The following is a 22,787-nucleotide window of genomic DNA, read 5'->3' on the forward strand; positions in this document are numbered from 1 at the left end:
ACAGGTCTTTTTTACTACACTAACCAACCAGGCTTCTACTTTATTTTCTTTAAAGCGAAATAAAGATAAAAAATTCAGTATAGTTTGGGAAATTAAGGATGACCCTTTTCCCTCCCCAGTTCATCGCAGAAGAGAGTTAGGATTCCAAGTGCATATAAAACCCGGCAAAAATGGATGACTTACGGGAATCACCATAATGTTCCTCTCCAGGAAGATCTTATCAGCCTCTGGAGTTGTCGGCCCATTGGCACCCTCAGCAATAATCTGCGAGAGAGTCAGGACATACAGAAATGCCAGCAACATTATCGACTCCCTTCACCAGGTCTGCAAGGGGGGTGTGTGTGGGGGCAGAACTCCAGTTTAAATTTAATTAATAAGAGTTATTTTGTTCTTGGGGCGCCTGGGTGGCTCAGTGGCTGGGCGACTGCCTTCGGCTTGGGTCATGATCCTGGAGTCCTGGGATCGAGTCCCACATCGGACTCCCTGCTTGGCAGGGAGTCTGCTTCTCCCGCTGACTTCTCTCCTCTCATGCTCTCTCAAATAGTTAAATAAAATCATTAAAAAAAAAAAGTTATTTTGTTCTATAAATAAAGTATATAAAGTATATAAAACTATTTTTCACCTATTTCCTTAACTGCTTTTTGGAACTTTGGTTTAAGAGGAAACCCATGTCCATGGTGATGGACAGCTGCACAGCTCTGTGTATATACAAAGCCATTAAATTTTACTTGGGTGAATTGTATGGTATGTGAATTATATATAGCCCAATAAAGCAGTTAAAAAAAAAAGGAGGAAAGCCAGTTAAGAGCTTTTCTGTGAGCCTCAGGTTCATTCCACACTGTAAGGTTCCAGTTCCACCAAGCTCTCACCTTGGCTTTGACTCGGGGTGCATTGGACTTGGTCAGCTGCTTCTCACTGGCAGCAGGGATCAGGATGTCACAGTCGGCTTCCAAGATGCTCCCTTCGTAGGGCTTTGCCTTGGGGAAGCCCAGGATTGATCCATGTTGCTGCAATTGGTTGAGGAGTCAGAATTAATGGCGTGTGCACCATGGTTTCAGTGCTTATGATTAACGCCGATGATATGAAGACACACCTAACTGAGAGCTCTTTGGGTTACATTTTAAAAAGTAAATAATGGAAATAGATTTTAATAGGGCTTATTTCAACTTTACAATACTCAGGGTAGCCAGACTGTTCAGATGTTAGATTAACATACCAATTTGAAGTCTTCCAGTTCCTTTGGGTCAATACCATCTGGATTCCATATGCTCCCGTCAGACTCACCAACACCCACACATTTAGCACCAAAACGATGTAAGTATCTCATAGAGTGTAGGCCCACATTACCAAATCCCTATAAAGAACAATTACACATGACACAAAAACCAAGGTTTTAATACAGATGGTAAGAATCGTATTTTGACCAAGACACATTCTCTTTGTTTAGAGTCATTCTTGAAACCCTTTTGCCACAAGAAACAAATGTACTAGATGGCTTCTCTTCAGCAATCAGTTTCTCTTTAAGAATGTGGAGCCCCATGCTCTGTTATCTGTGAGAGTGAGTCCTGAAGAAGTTCAGGTGGGTACAGCCTTGTTGGCTTGTAAAGAAATGGCCGTAGTGTCAGTCACACCCCAAGTTCTCAGTCCCTGATGACCAGACAGACGTCTTATGGTTGTAAAAATACTAAAGTCACTAACTGGGAGGAATACAAATTCTATTCTAAAGTAGCATTCAACTTAAGTTAGATTGCACTCAGTAAAATAACCAAATACCAAGCAAATTTTTCCTGAAAATTAAAATCTGGATCATTGTGCAAGCCTTTCCCCTTCTGAAAACAATTTCAATTTAAATATTGACCAAAAGAAGTTGGTGATAGTTTCATATGTATCTGTAAGACACTAAACGTGGTTCTAATCACATGAATCATCAAGTGCATATTACTCTGGAAACATCTACTCTAACACTTAAGAGATTCAATAGAATGACCTTTTAAAAACTGCAAATCTAAAAACACTGAAAAACTTACTTTATGCCTATCAGTTATTCTTTAAGAGAACAGACATTTTTACCTGAACAACAAATGTTTTATCTCCAAACCCTGGTGTCATTCCTAAAATACTCATGTAAGAAGCTTCGTTGATGAAATTTTCAATCCCATGGAAGACTCCTCGGCCAGTAGCAGAGATCCGCCCGTGGATCCCGCCCTGACTGATAGGCTTACCGGTAACACAGGCATGGGCATTAATATCCTGCAAGAAAAAGTCAGAACTTCACATTTTTGTTTAACTAATTTACTCATGAGGACCATATGTGTGCTTACGAGTACAATTCCACCAATAGGGGTAAGTCGCATTTTTTCAGATTTCTGTTCCTAAAAAATATAGAATAAAACAGACCGTATTTTCATGGGGCTCCTTAACTCAGTCAGTTAAGCGGCTGCCTTTGACTCAGGTCATGATCTCAGGGTCCTGGGATCAATCCCCCCATCACGTTCCCTGCTCAGTGAGGAGTCTGTTTCTCCCTCTGCCTATGTCCCTCCCCCAGGTTGTGTTCTCTCTCTCTCTTTCAAATAAATAGACAAAAATCTTAAAACAAACAAACAAACAAACAAACACACAAATAAATAAATAAATAGACTAGGGGCACCTGGGTGGCTTGTGGGTTAAGCCTCTACCTTCAGTTCAGGTCATGATCTCAGGGTCCTAGGACGGAGCCCCACATTGGGCTTTCTGCTCAGCAGGGAGCCTGCCTCCCCCACCTCTCTCTGCCTACTTGAGATCTCTCTCTTTCTCAAATAAATAAATAAAATCTAAAAAAAAAAAAAAAAAAAGACCATATTTTCCAGTGGGAGAAACAAAGTTTTTAGGAACTTAACATTATTGTACAAATAACAGTATCACAAAAGCAGAGATAGTTCTGCTTAAAACTATTATTCCTTCAAAAGTATTTAAGCCCTATTAAGTTGGATATACATCTTACATGTCTCTTAAAACTACCACATCATGGAGCGCCTGGGTGGCTCAGTTGTTGGTTGGACGGCCTTCAGCTCAGGTCATGATCCTGGCTGGAGTCCCAGGATCGAGTCCCGCATCGGGCTCCCAGCTCCATGGGGAGTCTGCTTCTCCCTCTGACCTTCTCGCTCACATTCTCTCTCACTCTCTCTCTCTCAAATAAATAAATAAAATCTTAAACAAACAAATAAACAAAAACTACCATGTCACCAAAATAGAAAGAGCCTAAACAGGAGGCGGCATTATGGTAGTCCGGGTTAGATGGGAAGACTCAATGTTGTAAAGATACTCTTCCACCAAACTAATTCAGAAATTCAATAAAATGCCACTTTAAAAGTTAATATTCAGTTTTACCTACAAGTGGATTAACAAAAGTAGTCAAGAAATTAAAAAAAAAAAAAGATAAAATAACTAAGGGATTTGTAGGGCATTCTGGAATGCCTACCAAATAAAAATACCCACTAACTCAAAGATTCTACTTCTTGGAATTCAAGTTTTTGTGTATTTAGTGTATCATTTGAATTAGGAAAAACAAAAAGGTGCACGGGGGCCAGAGAGGCTGCGGCTTACAGGTGGGTGGAGGCCCTCTGGGAGGAAGGGAGAGTGAGTCTTCACCACCCGCCCTCCCTTGCTCTGAACTGAAAGAGCATTCTTATTCAGAAACAACTATCATTAGGAAGAAACAAAAGGCTGGGGAGAGCTTTCGGAGAGCTTTCCTTCCAAGGTGTATCCACCAGAACAGTTCTGTAGGAACCAGAACAGTGTAGAACCCAGACTTGATCACTGGGACGGGAAAACTACACGGTCCTATTATATACAGGAAATCAACATAAAAAAGGAAGCGTTTTAAATTCGTGGATAAAGTACGGACTATTTAATAAACTTGCGGGCGCAAACTGCTACCCACGGAAAGCAGGATGGAATGCTTCACCTCACCCTATAGTCCCTACCCCCAAACAGAGGTAACTGGGTGAGATAAGAAGCAACCTGGTCTTTATCTGTATTTTTTAAGCTATTTTTACAGAGATAAGTTAGAACCATATTGACTCTGAATTGCCAACAAAAAGAAGAGCTAAAAAAATCAAAGAAAGCAGTCCAGTAAAGTAATTTACAGAAATTAATAGTTTTCCCACAGTTCCCTTCATGAATAATTAACACCATGAACACAGAATTAGGAACCTAGTGCCAAATGCTTTTACATAGTGCAAATGCAAATGCTGGAGCCTCGGGCAAGCCCCAGTGAGGTCGGCCCAGGGCCAGCCACCCAGCTCCCAGCACACCTCATTGTCCCCGCAGCCTGGCGACAGCACAACCTCCCTCCAGGACCTGCACTTCTGGGCAGGATTAGACCAAAGTTGAGGCGTGTTTAGCTTTATATCTGGAAATTAAGTAAGACAGACAGTGGCTCCTTACCTTAGGCCCTGATTTTGGATTTCCTATCATTTTAAGAAAAAAGAAGTCTTTTCCAAGGTTTAGCTGGCAGTGCCTCACAACTTTCTTTTGTGGTCACCACTGGGGATAAGCTATGAATAATGAATACACTGCTTACTACTTCACACCAAGTAGACCAAGTCTACTGTCTTGCTTAAAGGAAACCAGAGACTATCCAGAGCTCATTTAGTATCAAAAGGTGACATGGAAAAAGCAGCATTGTGGGAAACGGCAGTTAAAACCAAAATTCTCTGAAGCGTCTCATAATGCTCTTGTTTTATTTCAGGGAATTTATGCAGTTTACCTGATATAGTATTTATTATATACCTGATATAATATTTATTGTTTTGTGTATTTTACTAAGGAGGGGGTACTATTCTAAGTGCATTATATTACTATTTAATTAATCCTCATTAGCTATTACTACTGTCATCTTACAAGACAGAGGCACAGTGAGCTCAAGGTACCTACCACAGGTCACAGAGCTGGCGTGTGAGGGAGCCAGTTCCAAATCCAGCTCACGCCCCCAACCACAAGACTGCACCACATCAGGACCTCAGAGCAGTGTGTGAGTTCTGCACTGTCTGCTGCAGCCCCCTTACTTCCCCGGGGAGAACAGTTCTCCTCTTCTCCAAGTCTCATCTTTCCACTAGGGCCTCCCCCTACCTTTTAAAAAAAGGTTTTATTTATTTACTTGAGAGAGAAAGAATCTCAAGCAGACTTGGCATTGGGCCTAGAGTGTGATGTGGGGCTTGATCTTAAGACCCTGAGATCATGGCCTGAGCTGAAACCAACAGTCAGATGCTTCAGTGAATGTGCCACCCAGGCGCCCCTCCTCTAGGGGGCCTTTAAAGGAAAATTCATGAGGCCTTTATTCCCTTGGACGACTCTGCTAACTCTTCTGTTATCGTTCTCGTACTGTCTCTTGCATGGCTGAATCTGGGGCCCGCAGTCAACTTGCCAATATCATCAACAACAATAACCTTTCTCTTTGGGCAACAGCCACCTTTCACGTTCCCGCTCTGCTGTCCAGCGCCATTTTTCTCAGTGAAGTCTACTCTTCATGCCCTATTTCCTTCCTTGCAGCCCGGCTCCAATCAAACTAGAGGCTCTAGTTGTTGCTAAACTTGTCTCTTAGCAGAACCCCCCGGCCCCCCGCCCTGACATCACCATGCGGAGCTCAGTGCTTCCCGTTCTGCAACTGATTGCCTTCCCTCTAAATCACTCTTCCATTTGGCCATTTCTCTCCAGCTCCAGGGGAGGCCAGTTTCCCTTCCCTTTGGGACTCCTGTATGGTCTCCTGCCCCCAACAATCCCATTCTGTGCTGCACACAGAGTCAAGTTCAAAATGCCGCCTGCCTGCTTTTAGTTAGCACCCTACCAGCTTCCCTCTGTTTTCAGGACAAAGACCAAAGTCGTTGCTGTCACTCAGAAGTGATGATGTGGTCCGACACTCCCCAACTGGCCTCTTAGGCTCTACTCTCCCGCTTTCCACGCTGGCTATCACAGTCTTCCCTCAATCTCAAGTTCACCTCTTCTGAACTCCAGAATTTAAACCAGTGGTTTCTTCTGCCTCCAACATTCGCACCCCCACCCCTTCTCCAGTGGATCCTATTTGTCATTCCGAGTGCAGACCGGAAGCTTACTCCTTCACGGAGGCCTTTTCTGATCTACCTGGGAAGGCCTGGCCAGGCCCTGTGACGCCTTGTCCCAGCATCAGAAATCCCTCTGCTCCCATTTATTCCAAATGCACTGAATACTTTGCTTGTTTGGCATGTATATATTTTTAAGTTTTCAGGGAAAACTTTTCAGTTCCCTTTCTCTTCCTGCTCCTTGCATGGTTTTCAAGGTTCCATCCGTTTCAAGAACGCAAAGTAGCTTTCCTTCTTGTGTTCTGTATTAGCAGTACCACTTCTGCTCAGTCCTCCAGACTCAAGTCCTCCTGGTTCTCTTCCTTGGTAACAGGCCCCCACTTCAGGGGTCTATCGTACACCTGCGCTTCTCCCCAGCCCCCACAGCCCCTGGGCTCCAGTGCAGCCTAACACCACCAGCTCAGTCTCCCTTAAAAAGAGTCAGCCCCAGAGCCTCCCCTCTGACTAGCCAACAAAACAAAAAACTAGGGCTTGAGTATTTTTGTCTTGGTTCAATTACTTCTTCACTCTTCTATTATGCTTCAAAATAAGCCTCATCTCCAGATAACCTGAGCTCTACTGTTTCTCTTCCTACCCCCGATGCTCCCCCCAACAATGTCCGTGTTTAAATCCTACCCATTTTCCAGGTCTAGCCCGGATACCTCATCCAGGAAGCCTTCTTTCAGAGAAGTAACCGCATCCTTGTATTATCCCATCTCCTGACCTTCTATGGGTTTATGTGTCCAAATTCCTCTTTAAATGAAAGCTCTGAGGGAAATCAGAAATGAATGCTTATTTCCCTTCTAGCGTCTTATACCATGTCCTGCCCTGCCTAGTAGGTGATTGTTTCTGAGGTCCCATCCCCAGCTTTCAGGACAGGGCAGCATGTAAATGAAAGCCCAGTCCATGTTCACTACATTTATGGTTTATGGCAAGAGAGCTAGAAGTAAAAGAATATCCAAATCAAGATACAACCGAAGGGGAGAAAAGCCCAGTGAATTCTCTCCATCCACACACCATCAGCTTGTTACTTCTTACAGATAGCCAGTGGGGCCCTCAGGGTACTCACATAGTGCCCTATGGTGCTGGCGTAGGTGTCCGCAATCCAGGACATCTCCCGCTCACCCGTGCTCATGTCTGGGGCAGGCACATCAATGCCAGGACCTGGGGGCACAAGGAAAAGGCACTGTACCAGCTTTTAAGGTCCACTCATCTCAAACACACCGATCCTTGTAATTTTCTACCATAACAAGGCTACCATGGTTAGAAAACTTGAGGTTTCATCTGGGTAACTACTTGAAGCCATAGAAATACTCATTAAACATCTCACTACAAAACTTATACACATGCAATGTTACATGGCAATTTCTCCATCTGGTGTTTCCTTGCTCTCTTTGGAAGTTAGCTCTGCGTGAGACACATAAGCCACTCTGCTGGACTTTGGACTACGTGAGAGTAAGCAGATCAGTGTACTCCCCTTGACCTCAGCTCAGTGAACTGCAATTAGAGAGAACAGTACCATCTTGCCCTATACAAGGATGACTGCTGTGGTTAGGGAGTGTCTGTTATGAGACAGCACAGAGACATACTACTTAATTGGGGGTGCAAGCCCTCCCCGCCAGGGAGAAAAAGAAAACACACACACTGCTGAAGCAATTATGGTAAGCCCCATAATACTTTCACTCGTGTTTTGACCTGTTCATCAAAGCTTACTCTATGTACATATATTCCAGCCCTCGGCTCTGAATTCCTCAGATCATAGCAAATTAGAAAGGTTGAGGATAAGAGAAATTAGTCCAACAACAAATGCCAGGGACAGCACTAACACTGACAGCCAGCCTGAGATCTCAGGTAAAAATGTGTGAGGTTATGCCCCCTCTCATCTGTCAAGAAATACACAGAAATACCCCCATCAGAACAGTAAAAAGCAAAACACCTTTGTTACTTGGTGGGTCAATTAAATAAAACATGCTGTATCAACATAAAGAAATATTACGCACCCATTAAAAAGCTTGCAACCCTCACCAAAACACATTGTGTGAGGGGAAAAAAAGCAGCTTTTGTATAGTATGTAGAATGTGTTCCCATTTATGTAACATTCTTTCTTTCTCTCTAGCTACATCTCTGTACAGTATCTATGCATCTGTTTCCATGTGTATATACAGTATGGCCGGCACAGGTTTGGAAGGATACGCTTAGCTTACCTCACACTTGCTCACTATGTTTCCATTACCAGCCTTGTTTATAACTTTCTATAATTGTTTTAGTTGTCTAATACAAACTCATTACCTTTATAAACAGAAAATACAATTTGAAAAATGGTTCAGCTATGAAGTCTTCCAAAGAAAGTTCTAAGGCCTGCACTCGAGTTCTGTATTTTTCACTTTTTAACCAACTGAACAAGGTACATTTTATTTTATTTTTAAAAAGATTTTACTTATTTGACAGATAGAGACCAAGCATAAGAAAAAGAGCACAAGCAGAGGGAGAAGCAGACTCAACACGGAGAGGGACCATGCCAACAGCTGCTGGCAGAAGCTTAACCAACAGAAGCTTAACCAATGGAGCTACCCAGGCACCCAGAGGAAGGTATGTTTTAGTATTTTCTTACACTGCCCACTGTGATGCAATGGATACATAACCTGTCTACAATAACTTGGAAATGGTCAGCTTGCTTTTCACCCTCCTGTCCTGCCCCCAGCCAATCTGTCATTCTCCTGCACCCGAGCACACTTCCCCTTAGGCAGCTTCTAAATCTCATGAAATCTAACTTCCTCAAACTACTCTCCCCCCATATAACTCTACCTGGAAGAGGTAGTGCTCCACCCTGGCCTCCCCCTTTGACAAAAGGGCTCTACTATTTCCATTTGTTCAGTGTCCATTCTCTGAGAGCAACAGACTTCAAGGATGTTCATAAAGATTTGTTTGATCATACTGCTTTTCTTCCAAGGTATAAATGAAATTGCTTCTGAATCCTTCTAGAGGCATCTACAAAAGTTTTCTTTTTTTTCTTTTTATCAATATCAAGTGACAAGTAAGCTGTTGCAGGACGCCTGGGTCGCTCAATGGGTTGAGCCTCTGCCTTGGCTTGGGTCAGGATCTCAGGGTCAGGCTCTCTGCTCCGTGGGGAGCCTGCTTTCCCCTCTCTCTGCCTTGCCTCTCTGCCTACGTGTGATCTCTGTCAAACAAATAAATAAAATCTTAAAAAGTAAAATAAAATTAAACAAAACAAAACAAAGCTTGTTGGGACAAATCCCAATTCCAACTGGAGAAGGCCTACTGGCAAGGGGCAAGTTACAGTCTGTAACCTGGAAATGTACCACAATAAACTGCTTCTTAAAAACCTCGATTCATCTAGACAGCCTAAGGTGAGACAGCTCTTCCTACCAAAAGCCGAAATATTAGGCTTTTGAGTTTTCTACTCCACACAAAATCCAGGGATGCTCAGATTCTAAGTAAATCCTGAATTACAGACAAATTCTCAAATACCTTGCAGAGAACAGGTCTGAAAGTCCATACTTTGTAACAGGTTACCTAACCTCAGGAAAACTAAAATGCCATCCTTCAATCCCACAACAGTATACAAAAAGATAAAAAACCGGCAAAGAGCACAGCTGCTTTAACAGAAAGTGAGCACAGGGCGGAGCTAAAGGCCAGTTCTGGTGCACTGAGATGTGGGTGGGGCTAGAAAGATGGACACACTGGTTAATGTGAGGGACCTTCACAGCGTACACAGGTGGTATCTAAACTCATGCTATAGAATTAACACTAAACTTTAACAAACCTAAAAAGAAAAAAAAAAGATACAAGTGGAAAGAACACTTGCTAACTCATTCTCTGAGGCCAGTATTCTGATGTTAAGGGCCTCACAAAAAAGAATATTGTAGACCGCTATCCCTTAAAATAGCATAAAAAAAGTACTTATGAGTAAATGTAACAAGTCGTGTAGGATGTGTGAGCTGAACTACAGACCATCACTGAAGGTAATGGAAGGAGCGGGAAACAACTGGAAGGGCCCTCAGTGTTCAGGGACTGGAACAGTCCTCTGACGGGTCTGCAAACCCATTGCATTCCCTATCAACTGTCCAGCTGACGGGACAGGGCTAGGACTCAGAGCCAGGTGGAATGCACACTCAAACTCCATGGACAGAGAAGTCCCAAAATAAGGAAGCAAAGACCTCAGTTCCAGAGGTTTGTTAGGACCAGTTCTGTGCCCTGGAGGGAGAGAGACAATTCTTCCCCCTTCCCCCCAATGCTAAAAAGCCTTCTGAGCCCAGCCATCAGGTTAGCGGCATTGTGAGTCAATGAGGCTTTTTTTGCTTCAGAAAAGAAGTCAAATTGCAGGATTTAAGCTTTCATTGTTTTGATCAATCACTTTTAACCTTGGGAATCCTAAAGTATTTGTCAATACAGAGAAAATGAAGCTGCTTATCGTCTATATATGGGCAGTAAATACTAACAAATAAAGTCTGCAACCACTTAAGACTACGAAAGACATTGCATTTAAGCTAAGACGAAATACAATACAAAAATTATGAAGGCTGTCAAAAGGCTGAACATGACAGTAGTTCACCAAATCTGGGAAGCAGGAGGCATTTCCGTAAGGAAGGTAGTTACCTCCCCCTGTGTTTCCCCAGCTCAGTGACAGGACAAGTTCACAGCAGTGCTGAGAAAGGGGCATTCTTGGAAAGAAAACACAGGGGCAGCAAAACAGAAAAAGCAGATTTTCCTTCTTATTAGTCAGTTTTTGTTACAAGGGCAAACATTCTGTTAAATACTTTTATGTTATTAAAACAAATTAGGATTCTTCTAGCACAACAGAAGAAATACAGACTTAATTTGCTTGAAAAATTAAAGAGTAAATGATGAATAGTCATACATCATAGCAAAGAATATCGCCATCCCACACAAAAACCACAGGACACAGATGACAGTATGATACAAAAACAGCAAGCCAAAGAAGATCAGCACCGTCAGAAATCTAGTCTTTGGCCAAAGGGCCTGGTGACAAGCATCAGGAGTCCCGGGGAACCCTCTAAACAAGCCAGTGCCGGCAGAGTGAGCCACTGTGGGAGCCCCTCACCTCCTAGCCTCTGCTCACTCTCTGAAGGGGCAGCCGGCTTTCAGCTTTTGGCTCCCAATCCCCAAAGGTATCCGATTTCTCACTGCTTTCACAACAGGATTACGATCATAAAAGTGCTTCTTACACATTAGAAAATGTTTATTATACAGGCATTACTTAGTTCCTAAATCTTTCTGGTCATCCCAACAGTGACTGTACAGGCAGCCAAGGTAGCAGCGGCCCCCTGGTGTCCACACTGCGTACCAAGAACCTGAACTTGCCTTGTAGAGATGCATCAAAACCAGACCTGTGTGCGCCCACCACAGTTATCACAGAGCCCCATTTCTCAAAAAAAAAGGGGCAGTTCTACCCAGGTACATACAAACACAGGAGTTAGATGTTCCTTGTAGGAGTTAGATGTGCCTACAAGGTAACACATACCAATAAAGCCCTTCTTCGCCAGCTCCATGGTAAATCTCCTTGTGATCTTTTCCAACTCATTATCCTATAAAGGAAAAAATGAAAACGAAACAACAATGAAACAAATGTTTCTCACAGAAAACCACTAGTGGAGATACGTAATAGTTGCATCATATTTTCTGTTTATAGAACATTTTCATGTATCTCATTTTTTAAAAGATTTTATTTATTTATTTGTCAGAGAGAGAAAAAGCACAAGCAGGCAGAGAGGCAGGAAGAGGTAGAGAGAAGCAGCTTCTCTACTGAGCAAGGAACCCAATGCGGGACTGAATCCTAGGACCCTGGGATCACCACCTGAGCCTAAGGCAGTGGCTTAACCCACTGAGCCACCCAGGCATCCCAGGACATTTTCATACATCTTGTGTAGTAATCCTTCTAACTCATAAAGCTGGCATCTCCATTTCAAAGAAAAGAAAATGACAGATCAGAAATTAGGTTATACAAATATCTGATAGTAGAACTGGGGCTCAAATCCCAGTTTCTGTTCTTTTTGTATTAATACAGCACCCTACAAGCAATCCCAATGGTATATAACAGCCAGCTTAAATTAATTTGGGAATTGATAGGAAAAATGGTAAGATTTTTACTAAATTAAGGCATCTGTCACTAGACCTTGAGATCCCAATATAAACATCTCAGATCAGGAGGCCTGGGGGGCTCAAGTTGGTTAAGTGGCTTTGGCTCAGGTCATGATCCCCGGGTCCCGAGATGGATCTCATGTCAGGCTCCCTGCTCAGCAGGGAATATGCCCCTGCCCTCGTTCCTTCTCTCAATCTCTCTCTTAAATAAATAAAATTAAAACAAAACACCCCCTCCCCAAAACACCCACAGATCATAGCAACATGTTAAATGTACACAGAGCATATTATATTTATACTGTAGAATATATGACATGGATATAAATGCCTAAGAATATGAAGGTATTAATTACCTTTTAACCAAGTGTAAAAATGAAAGAGGACATTGATGTTAAGCAGGTGACCTTTACATGGCACCACACTCAATGAGTTAATTATTTACTTGTTTTTCCATTCCTTTAAAAAGCAACAGGGGTCATTAATCTCAATGGTATGGGGGACACACAGAAACCCTGTAATTTCAAATCCTTTGTGAGTGTCCATGTGGACAAGTATCATTTTGACACTTACAGTATAGTTCTTGGGATTGATCTTAACACCAGCCTTGGCACCCCCAAATGGCACATCTGAAAGAGAAGGCTGCAAGTTGCTATTCCATACAAAGGACAAAAAAAAAAGTCAAGAGGCAGAAAGCACTATGCAGTATTACAATAATTCAAATATGACACTTCAAGCTTGAACTTTAGAAAATTCAAGATCTAAACCCACACTGATCTCTTAAAATGTATTTGAACTAAAATTCTAGTGGAACAGAAATGATAAGGCTGGGCAAGTTATGATGCCTTTTTATTCACTGTGCTTTATTTACTACTTCTAAAAGAAAAAATTTATTTTCCTTCTACCATGATTTGGTTTTATTTACTGAGCATGGAAAGGGATTTTTAAAAAAGATCTACACTTACAGAAAATTCAATTTGTTTCTATAAAAAGTTTTCCATTAAAAAAAAAGAGACTACATCTTAATTAAGACTAACTGAAAAATGATATAAGCATTAAATGGTGCAACTTAAATAACCCCCTAAAAGTAACCTGGTGTGTAGATGCATTTCAGCAAAGCGTTATCCAGCAGCAGCAAAGGGGATCACTTACCGACCACCGCACACTTGTAGGTCATCAGCGAGGCCAGAGCTTTCACCTCATCCACACTCACATCCATGCTATAACGAATCCCTGTGGGGCAAGAAAGAAGGGGATGGATTCAGAACGTCCTTTGGCTGGTGAAAAGAAGTGCCAGAAGCTGAAAAATGTCCACACTTCCTCCATTTCATTCCCTGGTTACTTCCAAGAACACTTAGAGTAGCTTGTGATACAAAGTCAAGGAAAACCTGCTAATGAGACACCTAGCAAGGGCTACAGATGAGTATGAAACTGGATTTTTAAGTATTCTGATAGTTAAGGGAGTAAGACTGGCGAGGGAATACAGTGTTTGCATTCTGGTAGGAGTGGTAAGAGCATCAAGCAGTGCTCCCGGAGATGAACAGATGAGCCACAGTCCTGTCCTTGAGGGGCTTACAGCGCAGTGGGACTTCACAAGACAAAAACTACCTACAAATCAATGTTTCCAATGCTCTTAAGAAGGCAACTAATTCAGCAAAGTCATTTATTCTTTTACTATTTGGCTTAGGTGATTTGGTGGCAAGGAGTTAAAAAATGTTTTCTTTCTGAGAGCAGATAAATATAAGCAAATGGATAGTCAACAGATCCAACAGATTCAACTTAGATCAGGTTGTCTAGTTCTGGCTTCAGACAAGGGTAGGAGATCCTTACCTCTTCCTCGTTTCACTCACTGCTAGCTTGTCATCCAAGAGATAAGAAGCTGACAGACCTTTCTCAGCAATTCCCTCTGCTCTTTCTGCAAGGATGGGAGGAGGCCAAGCGACAGGGAACTGTGTCTTCATGTCCCTGTACTTGGGAGTGATCAGGTGTTTGGTAGAAGGGACACAGAGACGGAGTATGCCCACTACTTTGGTTTTGGGGATCCTGGTCACTCATGCTCCTGAGATGTGTAGCATGAAGCCACCTTTCATCCTCTGTTGATCACTGTTTCTCAACCCCAAGGAAGAAGGCCAGAGTGAGGTTGATGTTTGCATGCTACTTGGGGCTCGTGAGCACTGTGTTTTTGAGCGACGAAGGATCTGAATGAAGCTGGGTACAACTTCCACTGAGAGATATAGTAATGGGGGACCTCAGGGATAATCTCTTAAAGAAGAATTTTGGGAATAAAAGCTTTTTAGATAGAAATATACAATATTTCATAAACTAGCAGTTTGAGAAAACTTCCCTAATCACTTTTAAAAGCTGGCTTCTTATGTATTTCAGAAAATATCCATCTAAACACAAATGATACAGCTTAAGAGAATTTTATCTGTTGTATATGCTATCAAAAGGGCAAATTCTAAACCCGAACACATTTCTCTGGCTTATTAGAAAAATAAAATGATTACATTTAGAAAAGTGAGCTGTAAGAAGAGATCTTACATATAATGGGTTCTCAGATTATCTGGGAACAAATTTATGTTAGTGAATTTTAGATGAGATATAACAATTTTTAAAAGAAGATCTAGTGGTGGGGGCACCTGGGTGGCTCAGTCGATTAAGTGGCTGCCTTTGGCTTGGATCGTGATCTCAGGGTCCTGGGATGGAGCCCCACTTCAGGCTCCTTGCTCAGGAGGCAGCCTGCTTCTCCCTCTGCCTACCGCTCCCCTTGCTTGTGCTAGCTCCCTCCCCCTTTGTGTCAAATAAAAAAATAAAATCTTTGGAAGGAAGGAAGGAAGGAAGGAATTGTAAACAAAGAAAAAGAAAAGGATCTAGCCGCTATCTGTTGCTACAGAGCTTGCTTTCTTATTTTCTTCAGGCCTCTATTAAAACTGGCTTCACTCCAAGAGGCCCTTCCTGACCACCTTACTATTCCACTCTCTATTCCCCTCTACCTTATTTAATGTTTTACCACTGACTTTACATTATATATATTGTTTACAGTCTTGGGTTCCCCACCTGGAAGGCTAGCAGCACCATGAGAACAGACTTTATCTTGTTCACTGCTTTAATTCTTAGTACCTAACACAGAAAATGGCAAGTATGTATTAGGTGCTCAAATACGTGTATATACGTGAGTATTTCTTGACTAAGGTGTTAAGACAGAAAGGCCATCGTCACTAAAAATTCTGACATGCCTGTAATTTCTAAACAATTCACCAGCAGTGTCTGCGTGTATTACCAAAGGGCTAGAAACTAGAAAGAGGCAGAAGTACCAGGTCCTAAAATGTACTCCAGACCAAAAAAAAAAAAATCTTGCTCAAACACCACAATGTGTTTTTAAAACCAATAAAACTGTTACTGTGTATCATGCACATAACTCAGTGGAAACCTTGCTAGGCCAGAGACCTGGGCACTTACTTCCTAACCAAGCTGAGTCTCCTGAAGCAGTAAATGCTGTGGCCTGCGCCTGCTTACCTGAGGAACAGGGACATAGCGCTCATGGTTCGAATCAAGCCTGCACAGGACAGTACCTGCGTGTGGCCATAGCTTCAATCTTGGCCATTATCACTGCTACAGGAAGTATTACCGTGTGGTGGCAGATCAAGAAATTTAGGTTTTAAAAAGTCTAAATTGACAGGAGCTTAAACAACTTAATAAAACTTGATTTCATTACTTCTCAAGATAAATTCATGAAGGTAGAAAAAACAGTCTGCTATGAAGAGTTAGTATTTATATTACACACAAAGCACTTTTTTCACTGTTTTTTTTAGAGCCCATGGAAGTGGTTGCTCAGTTATTTAATTTCCCTTGCTTTCTTTAAAAGAAAATCACTGGGGCGCCTGGGTAGCTCAGTGGGTTAAAGCCTCTGCCTTCAGCTCAGGTCATGATCCCAGGGGTCCTGGGATTGAGCCCTGCTTTGGGCTCTCTGCTCAGTGGGGAGCCTGTATCCTCATCTCTCTCTCTCTGCCTGCCTCTCTGCCTACTTGTGATGGCTGTCTGTCAAATAAATAAATAAAATCTTAAAAAAAAAAAAAAAAAAGAAAAGAAAAAACACCTTAGTTTCAGGTATATCACACCAGAGAGACTAGAAAAGTCTATACATTATACTGTGCTCACAGTGTAGTTACCACTTTCCTTGCTTTCTTAAGGGAGGGGGGAAAGCTATTGTCCCTTATCCAGTGTTTTTAACTAATACATTTGGTGGGAAACTGAAAACAGCTTGAAAGAGTAACATTCACAAATCTGAGAGCAATCCTAATATTCTAGACACTGGACTCCGGCTTGTACGAAATACTGTAAACAAAATGTCTATTTTACTGCAGAAGTCCTGGAATGATATGAGTCAGAAACTGTACATGTATAACAAAAAACATGTTTCTGCTTGGACAGAACCCAGGAATTCTTGTTTGTAAAGTAAAATTTTCTTTCCGAGCCACACCCAGTCAGAGCTCAGCTACACGCCAGGGAAGAGCAGCAGTTAGATAGACTACCTTTCACACCAGCCTATTCTGGCAGGCTATGAACCCCTGAAGGAGTCCAGTGAACTGAGGCAGGAGCAGAAGAATCAGGGGGATAAGCCCTGGAGCAGATGAAGGTGGGGGCAAAGGTGGACCCTGGAACCAACACACATGGCACTGCTGGGCTAAAGAAAACACAGGTTTTCCTTTCAGCTTTCTAATTAATCAGTTGATACACAAATGTTTTGACTTCTGGAAGCTGGCAGACACATTAACACAGGGTTACTTAAACTGTTAGTCTGGAAAAAACTCTCCAGTAGAGCCATAAAAATACTCTATACTGTACCAATACTTGAGACAAAAACAGGCATCAGAACAGAGAGTTCATCCACATCTAAGGGAAAGCTACACTTGCTTTTCTTCTCATGGGACTGGAAACCAAAGGTAATTACTAAAAATATACTGTCACCTAAAAATTCTTACCCACATCCTATTGGATATTAAGAATATGAGGGCAAAAAAGAAGTCGCTCTTTACTGTATACAAAGCCAGTCAGTTATGAGATACCAACACAAGTGGGGTGAGTGAGGGACCAAGATGTGACAGACATATACTTGATGTGACACTCACTACCCCAAGTTAGGACAGTCACCACATGTTATGCTTCGAAGTTCTGAAAGGGGAAAACAGAGCATTTCTGAATGCCTCCAGTGTGTCAAAAATAAAGAATTCGAAGACAAAGTTGTTCAGTAAAGCCAAATAACAGGTAATACACACACATACACACACACGAAAACCAGGAAAGCTTAAAATGTTTTAAACCAAAATGAAACAAGGTTCTTAGGTGCAGTCTGATATTTTTACTTTTTCTAAAACCACACTTTTCCGTCTTTCCTGTGGGATGGGTAGTATGGCAAGAGAAGGCTAAAGGTGAGTCGGGACAGGCGGGGACTAGATGCGGGCACAAGGATAGAAACTAGAAGGACCCCAAGTTTTATTCCAGGAACTGAGAAAAGCAAATCCAGACTTTTTTCTTTTCTGAAGTCCTCCAGCACTACCTGGTAGCCTGTGCTGCCATCCGCACTACTGGGGTTCAGGAGGAGGCCAACTGGGTCTCTGAACACAGCACTGACAGGTGTCACGCTGGAGGTGAACACGTGCAGTGAAAAGCAGGAGTCCATGGCTGGCCAAACTAGAACAGGAACTGGGTGATTACACATGTGTCATTAGAAACAGGGTCTAAAAATCAAGGACCACATTCTGACTGGCCCACAGAGTAAGCTGAACTTCTAGTTCACCGGAGGAAACTGAAGAAATAGCACCTATGACAAGGTTTATCATCTATCAAACCTGGAGGACCGGTTGGTGACACAGCTTTGAAATCAGACCTTTCATTCTGAAGAGTAATTAACTCTATCATACAGTTATTTTAGGCTAACGGGCATCCAGATGTTTCAAAAGAACATTAATAACAGGCATACATCTGCATACTACACAACAGAGAGCGTTTCTCTGCCTTTTGACTTAATGACCAAAGAGTTTCATCCTCAAGAGTCTCATGATTGGTATACAGCACATTTTTCTAGGAGAAACAAAAAACATAAAGCAAAAATTAGCTGAGGCTGCTCTAGTGATGAAGAAACCACACCGGCTCCTTACTTTGAGAAAAGATTCGGTGAAAACCACAACTGAGTAACTTCATTTTTTTTTCCTTTCGCTAGCTGACTCAAAACCAAAAACAGACAAAAAAGCTCCTAGCAACTGAGCCAACATTGTTTTTTTTAATGATGAATCATTAACTGAACAGATTCACGAAAACTCAAATGGTTTTAAAAATTACTTGCACTAAGATCTTTTAATAGGGCTTGATTTATTAAGAGTTCAATTTCCAACTGTATTCTATCTCTTTTCAGAGAGGTTCTGAAGAGTTCTACCACAAGCACAGAACTCATAGGAAAGCAAAAAGAGCCGAGAATTCATAAAATGCATGCACTAACCCTCTTTCCATTTATTCCTGAGAACACTTCTTTTCTCACTTAATACTAATATAATCTCTAACATGCGAGAGAATGGCATACCTTAATTACAAATGAAGAGAGGAGGGCAAGCAGCAGTGAGGAACCACCACAGAAAATATGGGAAGTCTCAGATAAAAATTCCTTCAGCACTGCAGAGAGCAGTTTTGTTCGGGAGCAAAGGAAAGTCATACCTTTAACTGCTATGACAGTGTCCCTGTCTGTGTAAGGCGGCAGGGAAACACCATTATCAAAATCTTTAAGTGTTTCGAAGAGACAAACTTTGTAAGTTCTGGGAAACATATGTTTAGCTGATGCTGGAGAAATGAAAAACATTTCACTTCTTCTTTTCATTAACATTTAGAAGTTTCAACACGTATGCATATGTTCATCCAAACTTAAACACAGAAAAAACTGAAATCTCCCCTATCACTACATAAACCCTGTCTTTTCCTTATTATGGGTGACCATTCTTAGCAATTTAAGAGGGAGAGAGTGTGTGCATACATATCCTCTGAAATCATTTCCCTGCATTTAAATACGTACTGTTTATTAAATGTGCAGCTTTGTCTTATACTAAGTATTGAACTTACTGCCCAATAGATGGAAGAAAGATTATGGATTCAGATGGGGGAATCTTGATCACTGGTTTCACAGATTGCTTATTCTGCTAATATCAGTAAACTTAATCCCCGCTTCCCACCAAACAGGTCTTGGAAACGATGCCAGGGTAAAAGTGGTGAATATAAAATCAGATGACATTTAGGAAAACATAAAGGTAACTAACTTGTTATAAAAAGGTTCAAAAGGTAAAGAACTGACACTACAGATATCCAGTTTCACATAAATAATGAATAAGTCTAGGTGATATTTGAGATGGATCGTTAAGAGCAGGAAGAGAATTAGAGGGAGATAGAAGACACGGACTAGACAAGCACCACAGGCAGTAACTGTACTTTGCCAGAGTAAGATCAAGAAAATACATATGCCTGTATTTCCAATTGTCCTAAGGATCATTTTATACCCAATCTCCTTTAATTTAAAAATCCAGCCCTTTTTCCTACTTGTACTTTCCGGGTAGCTGATACCACCCCTTTCCCTAACGGTGCCTCAGGCTAGAAATAGAGGCTTTATCTCATTCTCAGTTCCTCTGCTGCCTAGCCTTCTGGGCCCTCCCAGAGTTATTATCCACCCAAAAAGCTGTTTCTTCTGCTTGTACACTTCTGACACCAAATGTGTGGGTTTTCCACACCAACAGCCAGTTCTCCAAATCTCTGTGGGCACCAACTGATTGTTGTACACAATTTAAGTTCTGACACTGGCTACATGGAGTTAGCACAGACTCCACAGATTAAGGGCTTATTCCCACAAGACTGGCCTTCATCTTCATCACAAGTATTGCATGCTCAGGGTACCCAGGCTTTTGTCCAACTTGGTAACAAACTGGGGCTCCCATGACTCCCTCCTCAGATTTGATAATTTCCTATAATGGCTCACAGAACTCAAGAGAACACTTTACACATGTTCACTGGTTTATTATAAGGGTCCTGAGGAGAGCAGCTTTCATCCCTGTGTCACAGGTGTGCCATCCTCCTGGCACATGGATGAATACCAGAAAGCTCTCAAAATCTAGTCGTTTGGGATTTTTATGAAGGCTTCCTCACATAGGCATGATGGCTATTAACTCAATGTCCAACTCCTCTTACCTCCATGGAGAAGGGTAAGGGATGGGACTTAAAGTTCCAAGCTCCTCATCATGGCTTCATCTTTCTGGTGGCCAGCTGCCATCCTGAAGCTATCCAGGAACCCACCAAGAGGTGCCTCATTAAAACAAAAGATGCTCCTATCAACCCAGGAAATTCCAAGGGATTTAGGAGCTCTGTGTCAGGAACTGGAGTTAAGACAAAATATTAGGACAAAAGAGGCTCTCAGCATCTCTATCACTCAGGAAATTACAATGATTTTAGGAGCTGTGTGTCAGGAACTAGGGACAGAGACCAAAAAAGTATTCATCATGCCATGAACCCTGGCTTTCCCCTATTGACACACACACACAGGTTGTCCCTATGACCCCATCACATGGTCCTGCCTCTTACCTGGGCTTAATCAGTTACCCCCTCTATTTCTCTTTATCTAAAATCATCTTTCCCCCATCCAAATCCTATCCAGCCCTCCCTGCTTACAGATCAAGAGGGTCATTCCCTGGTATATTCTTTTAACTCCTACTGTAGCAATGCACTGTTGAGTGTTCCCAACTGTGTCATTTACTGACTAGTTCTGGGAAAGGAAAATGCAGAAACAGAATACTGAGCTAAAAACAAAAGGAGAATGCCACAGATACCGTAGGAGATTTGGGATTCTGTTCTATTCTGAGGAAATCAATGAAAAGACACTGAGAAAAAAAAAAATGAGCTTTGTTTTGTTAAAGCTTTCTTATGGATAGTTCCCCCAGAAAGAGCACCATACCTGACAGAGCAGGGATTAAAATGCCTGTAATGAACAGGTGAACTATCAGAAATCCCCAGGAGTTAAGGAATGCTCCTTAATTAAGCATAACGTTTAAAGCTCTTGCCTGCAGGGAAAACTAACACATAATGGAAAAATTGATTTATCTGGAATATCATCTATAGCTCATAATGAACATAGTCCTTATTCAGTAAACCCCCAATACGGGGACTTCCACCCTTGACTACTATTCCCTTGTGGTTTTTCTTATGGTAAAAGGGATTAAAAACAACAAGGAGTCCATGTACATCCTAAGGCTCAAATGTACAAAATGCTTCTTTTTTTTTTTAAAGGCCCATGTCCATGTATTTATGACGATGATATATGGCAAAAGGAGTCACACTACTGACAACCTTTATAATTTTCATTTGGGTCATCTTTCACATTTTTCTCTAGCCAAGAATAATCCAGAGAAATAGCAATTCATGACAAACTGTAACTTCTGAGTTTTTAAGGAAGAGGCACTCAGAAGAAAGCCTTGTTAAAATGATTCCTTTGAAAACCCTTCAAGATCCATATTCTAACACTCTGGTAGGGAAAGGAGCTCTCCTGACTGTCAACATTAAACTGTTCAACACTACAGCTCTTCAAACCTTTCAGTGGAAAACTCTCATTAGGAAGTTCTTTCACGGCCGACTGGAATAAATGGGCCCGTAAAGATTTCAGATATGAGCGAGTTTTATATGCACAGCTGTTGGAATATGCAAGCATTTTCTAGGAAGGGAGGCCTTCTAATAGCTTTTAACACATTTCAAATGATCCAAAGTATTCGGAGGTCCTGGTACTGAGGGCACGACATGGTTCTCAGTCACTGCTTAGGATATAACTCGTCATTTTTTTCCATATGAATAGATCCCAAACAATAATCATTTAAGGAGGTGGGTGCTGGAGCCAGAGGATGGGAGCCCGAACCCCAAATCTGCTACTTAAACTGGGTGGGGGTGTAACCTTACTGGAGGAATCTTTTCAGCCCTAGTATCCCCTTTTCAAAGTTGGGGCAACAGTGTGTTCATGAGGTTGTTGTGAAGAATAAAAGCGATGATGCATGAAAAGCTCTTAGCAAAATGCCTGGTGTCCACAGAGAGCTCAACAAATGTGAGCTGTTAGGTTACCCCTTGTTTTGCCAGTTGACCTGTGTGGAGACAGATCTCTCAGGTGCTGCTGCCTTTGGGAAAGGAAATTAAGGTCTGGAGCAGCCTTCTCCCAGGACACCACTCTGCCCTTGGTGAAACCTGTCCTGCCTTTAGCCATAGTATTTCATACACCAATGCTTCAGTCTTTTTGATAGTGAGTAATCTACATAAATTTCTGCCTCTGGAAAGGGGAAAAGATTTCCTCACTGGGATAGCTAGGTCAGTTTTAGGTGAGAACTGTGCACAGAAAATTGTTCAGTTACTTCATGGGAAAGAGCTGGACAGAGTTGGCTCATTTTTCATTTTATAACCATTATCACTATTTATCTGAATGATATACAGCTATTTTAATAGGAGTTTCTTGGGTACAGCCATCATGGGTTATTTATGAATCAATGTTCTTCACTGCGGTGATGTAAGAGGTCTGGTGGTTTTTTTTGTGTT

General features: G+C 41.9%; 1 protein-coding gene across 1 annotated transcript in view; it reads right to left on the bottom strand.

Moving 5' to 3' along the window:
• Nucleotides 1-22,787, bottom strand: part of GLUD1 (glutamate dehydrogenase 1) — a 37,071-nt gene that overhangs the window by 8,721 nt on the left and 5,563 nt on the right. The window contains exons 2-9 of the mRNA XM_059397967.1: nucleotides 13,344-13,424; nucleotides 12,765-12,820; nucleotides 11,578-11,641; nucleotides 7,144-7,238; nucleotides 2,071-2,250; nucleotides 1,217-1,354; nucleotides 870-1,007; nucleotides 184-264 (exon numbers count right to left, since the gene is read on the bottom strand). Coding sequence (XP_059253950.1) covers nucleotides 184-264; nucleotides 870-1,007; nucleotides 1,217-1,354; nucleotides 2,071-2,250; nucleotides 7,144-7,238; nucleotides 11,578-11,641; nucleotides 12,765-12,820; nucleotides 13,344-13,424 — 833 coding nt within the window. The remainder of the gene's footprint in view (nucleotides 1-183; nucleotides 265-869; nucleotides 1,008-1,216; nucleotides 1,355-2,070; nucleotides 2,251-7,143; nucleotides 7,239-11,577; nucleotides 11,642-12,764; nucleotides 12,821-13,343; nucleotides 13,425-22,787) is intronic.

Source organism: Mustela nigripes, chromosome 4 (genome assembly GCF_022355385.1).
Source record: "Mustela nigripes isolate SB6536 chromosome 4, MUSNIG.SB6536, whole genome shotgun sequence".
NCBI classification, from domain to species: domain Eukaryota; kingdom Metazoa; phylum Chordata; class Mammalia; order Carnivora; family Mustelidae; genus Mustela; species Mustela nigripes.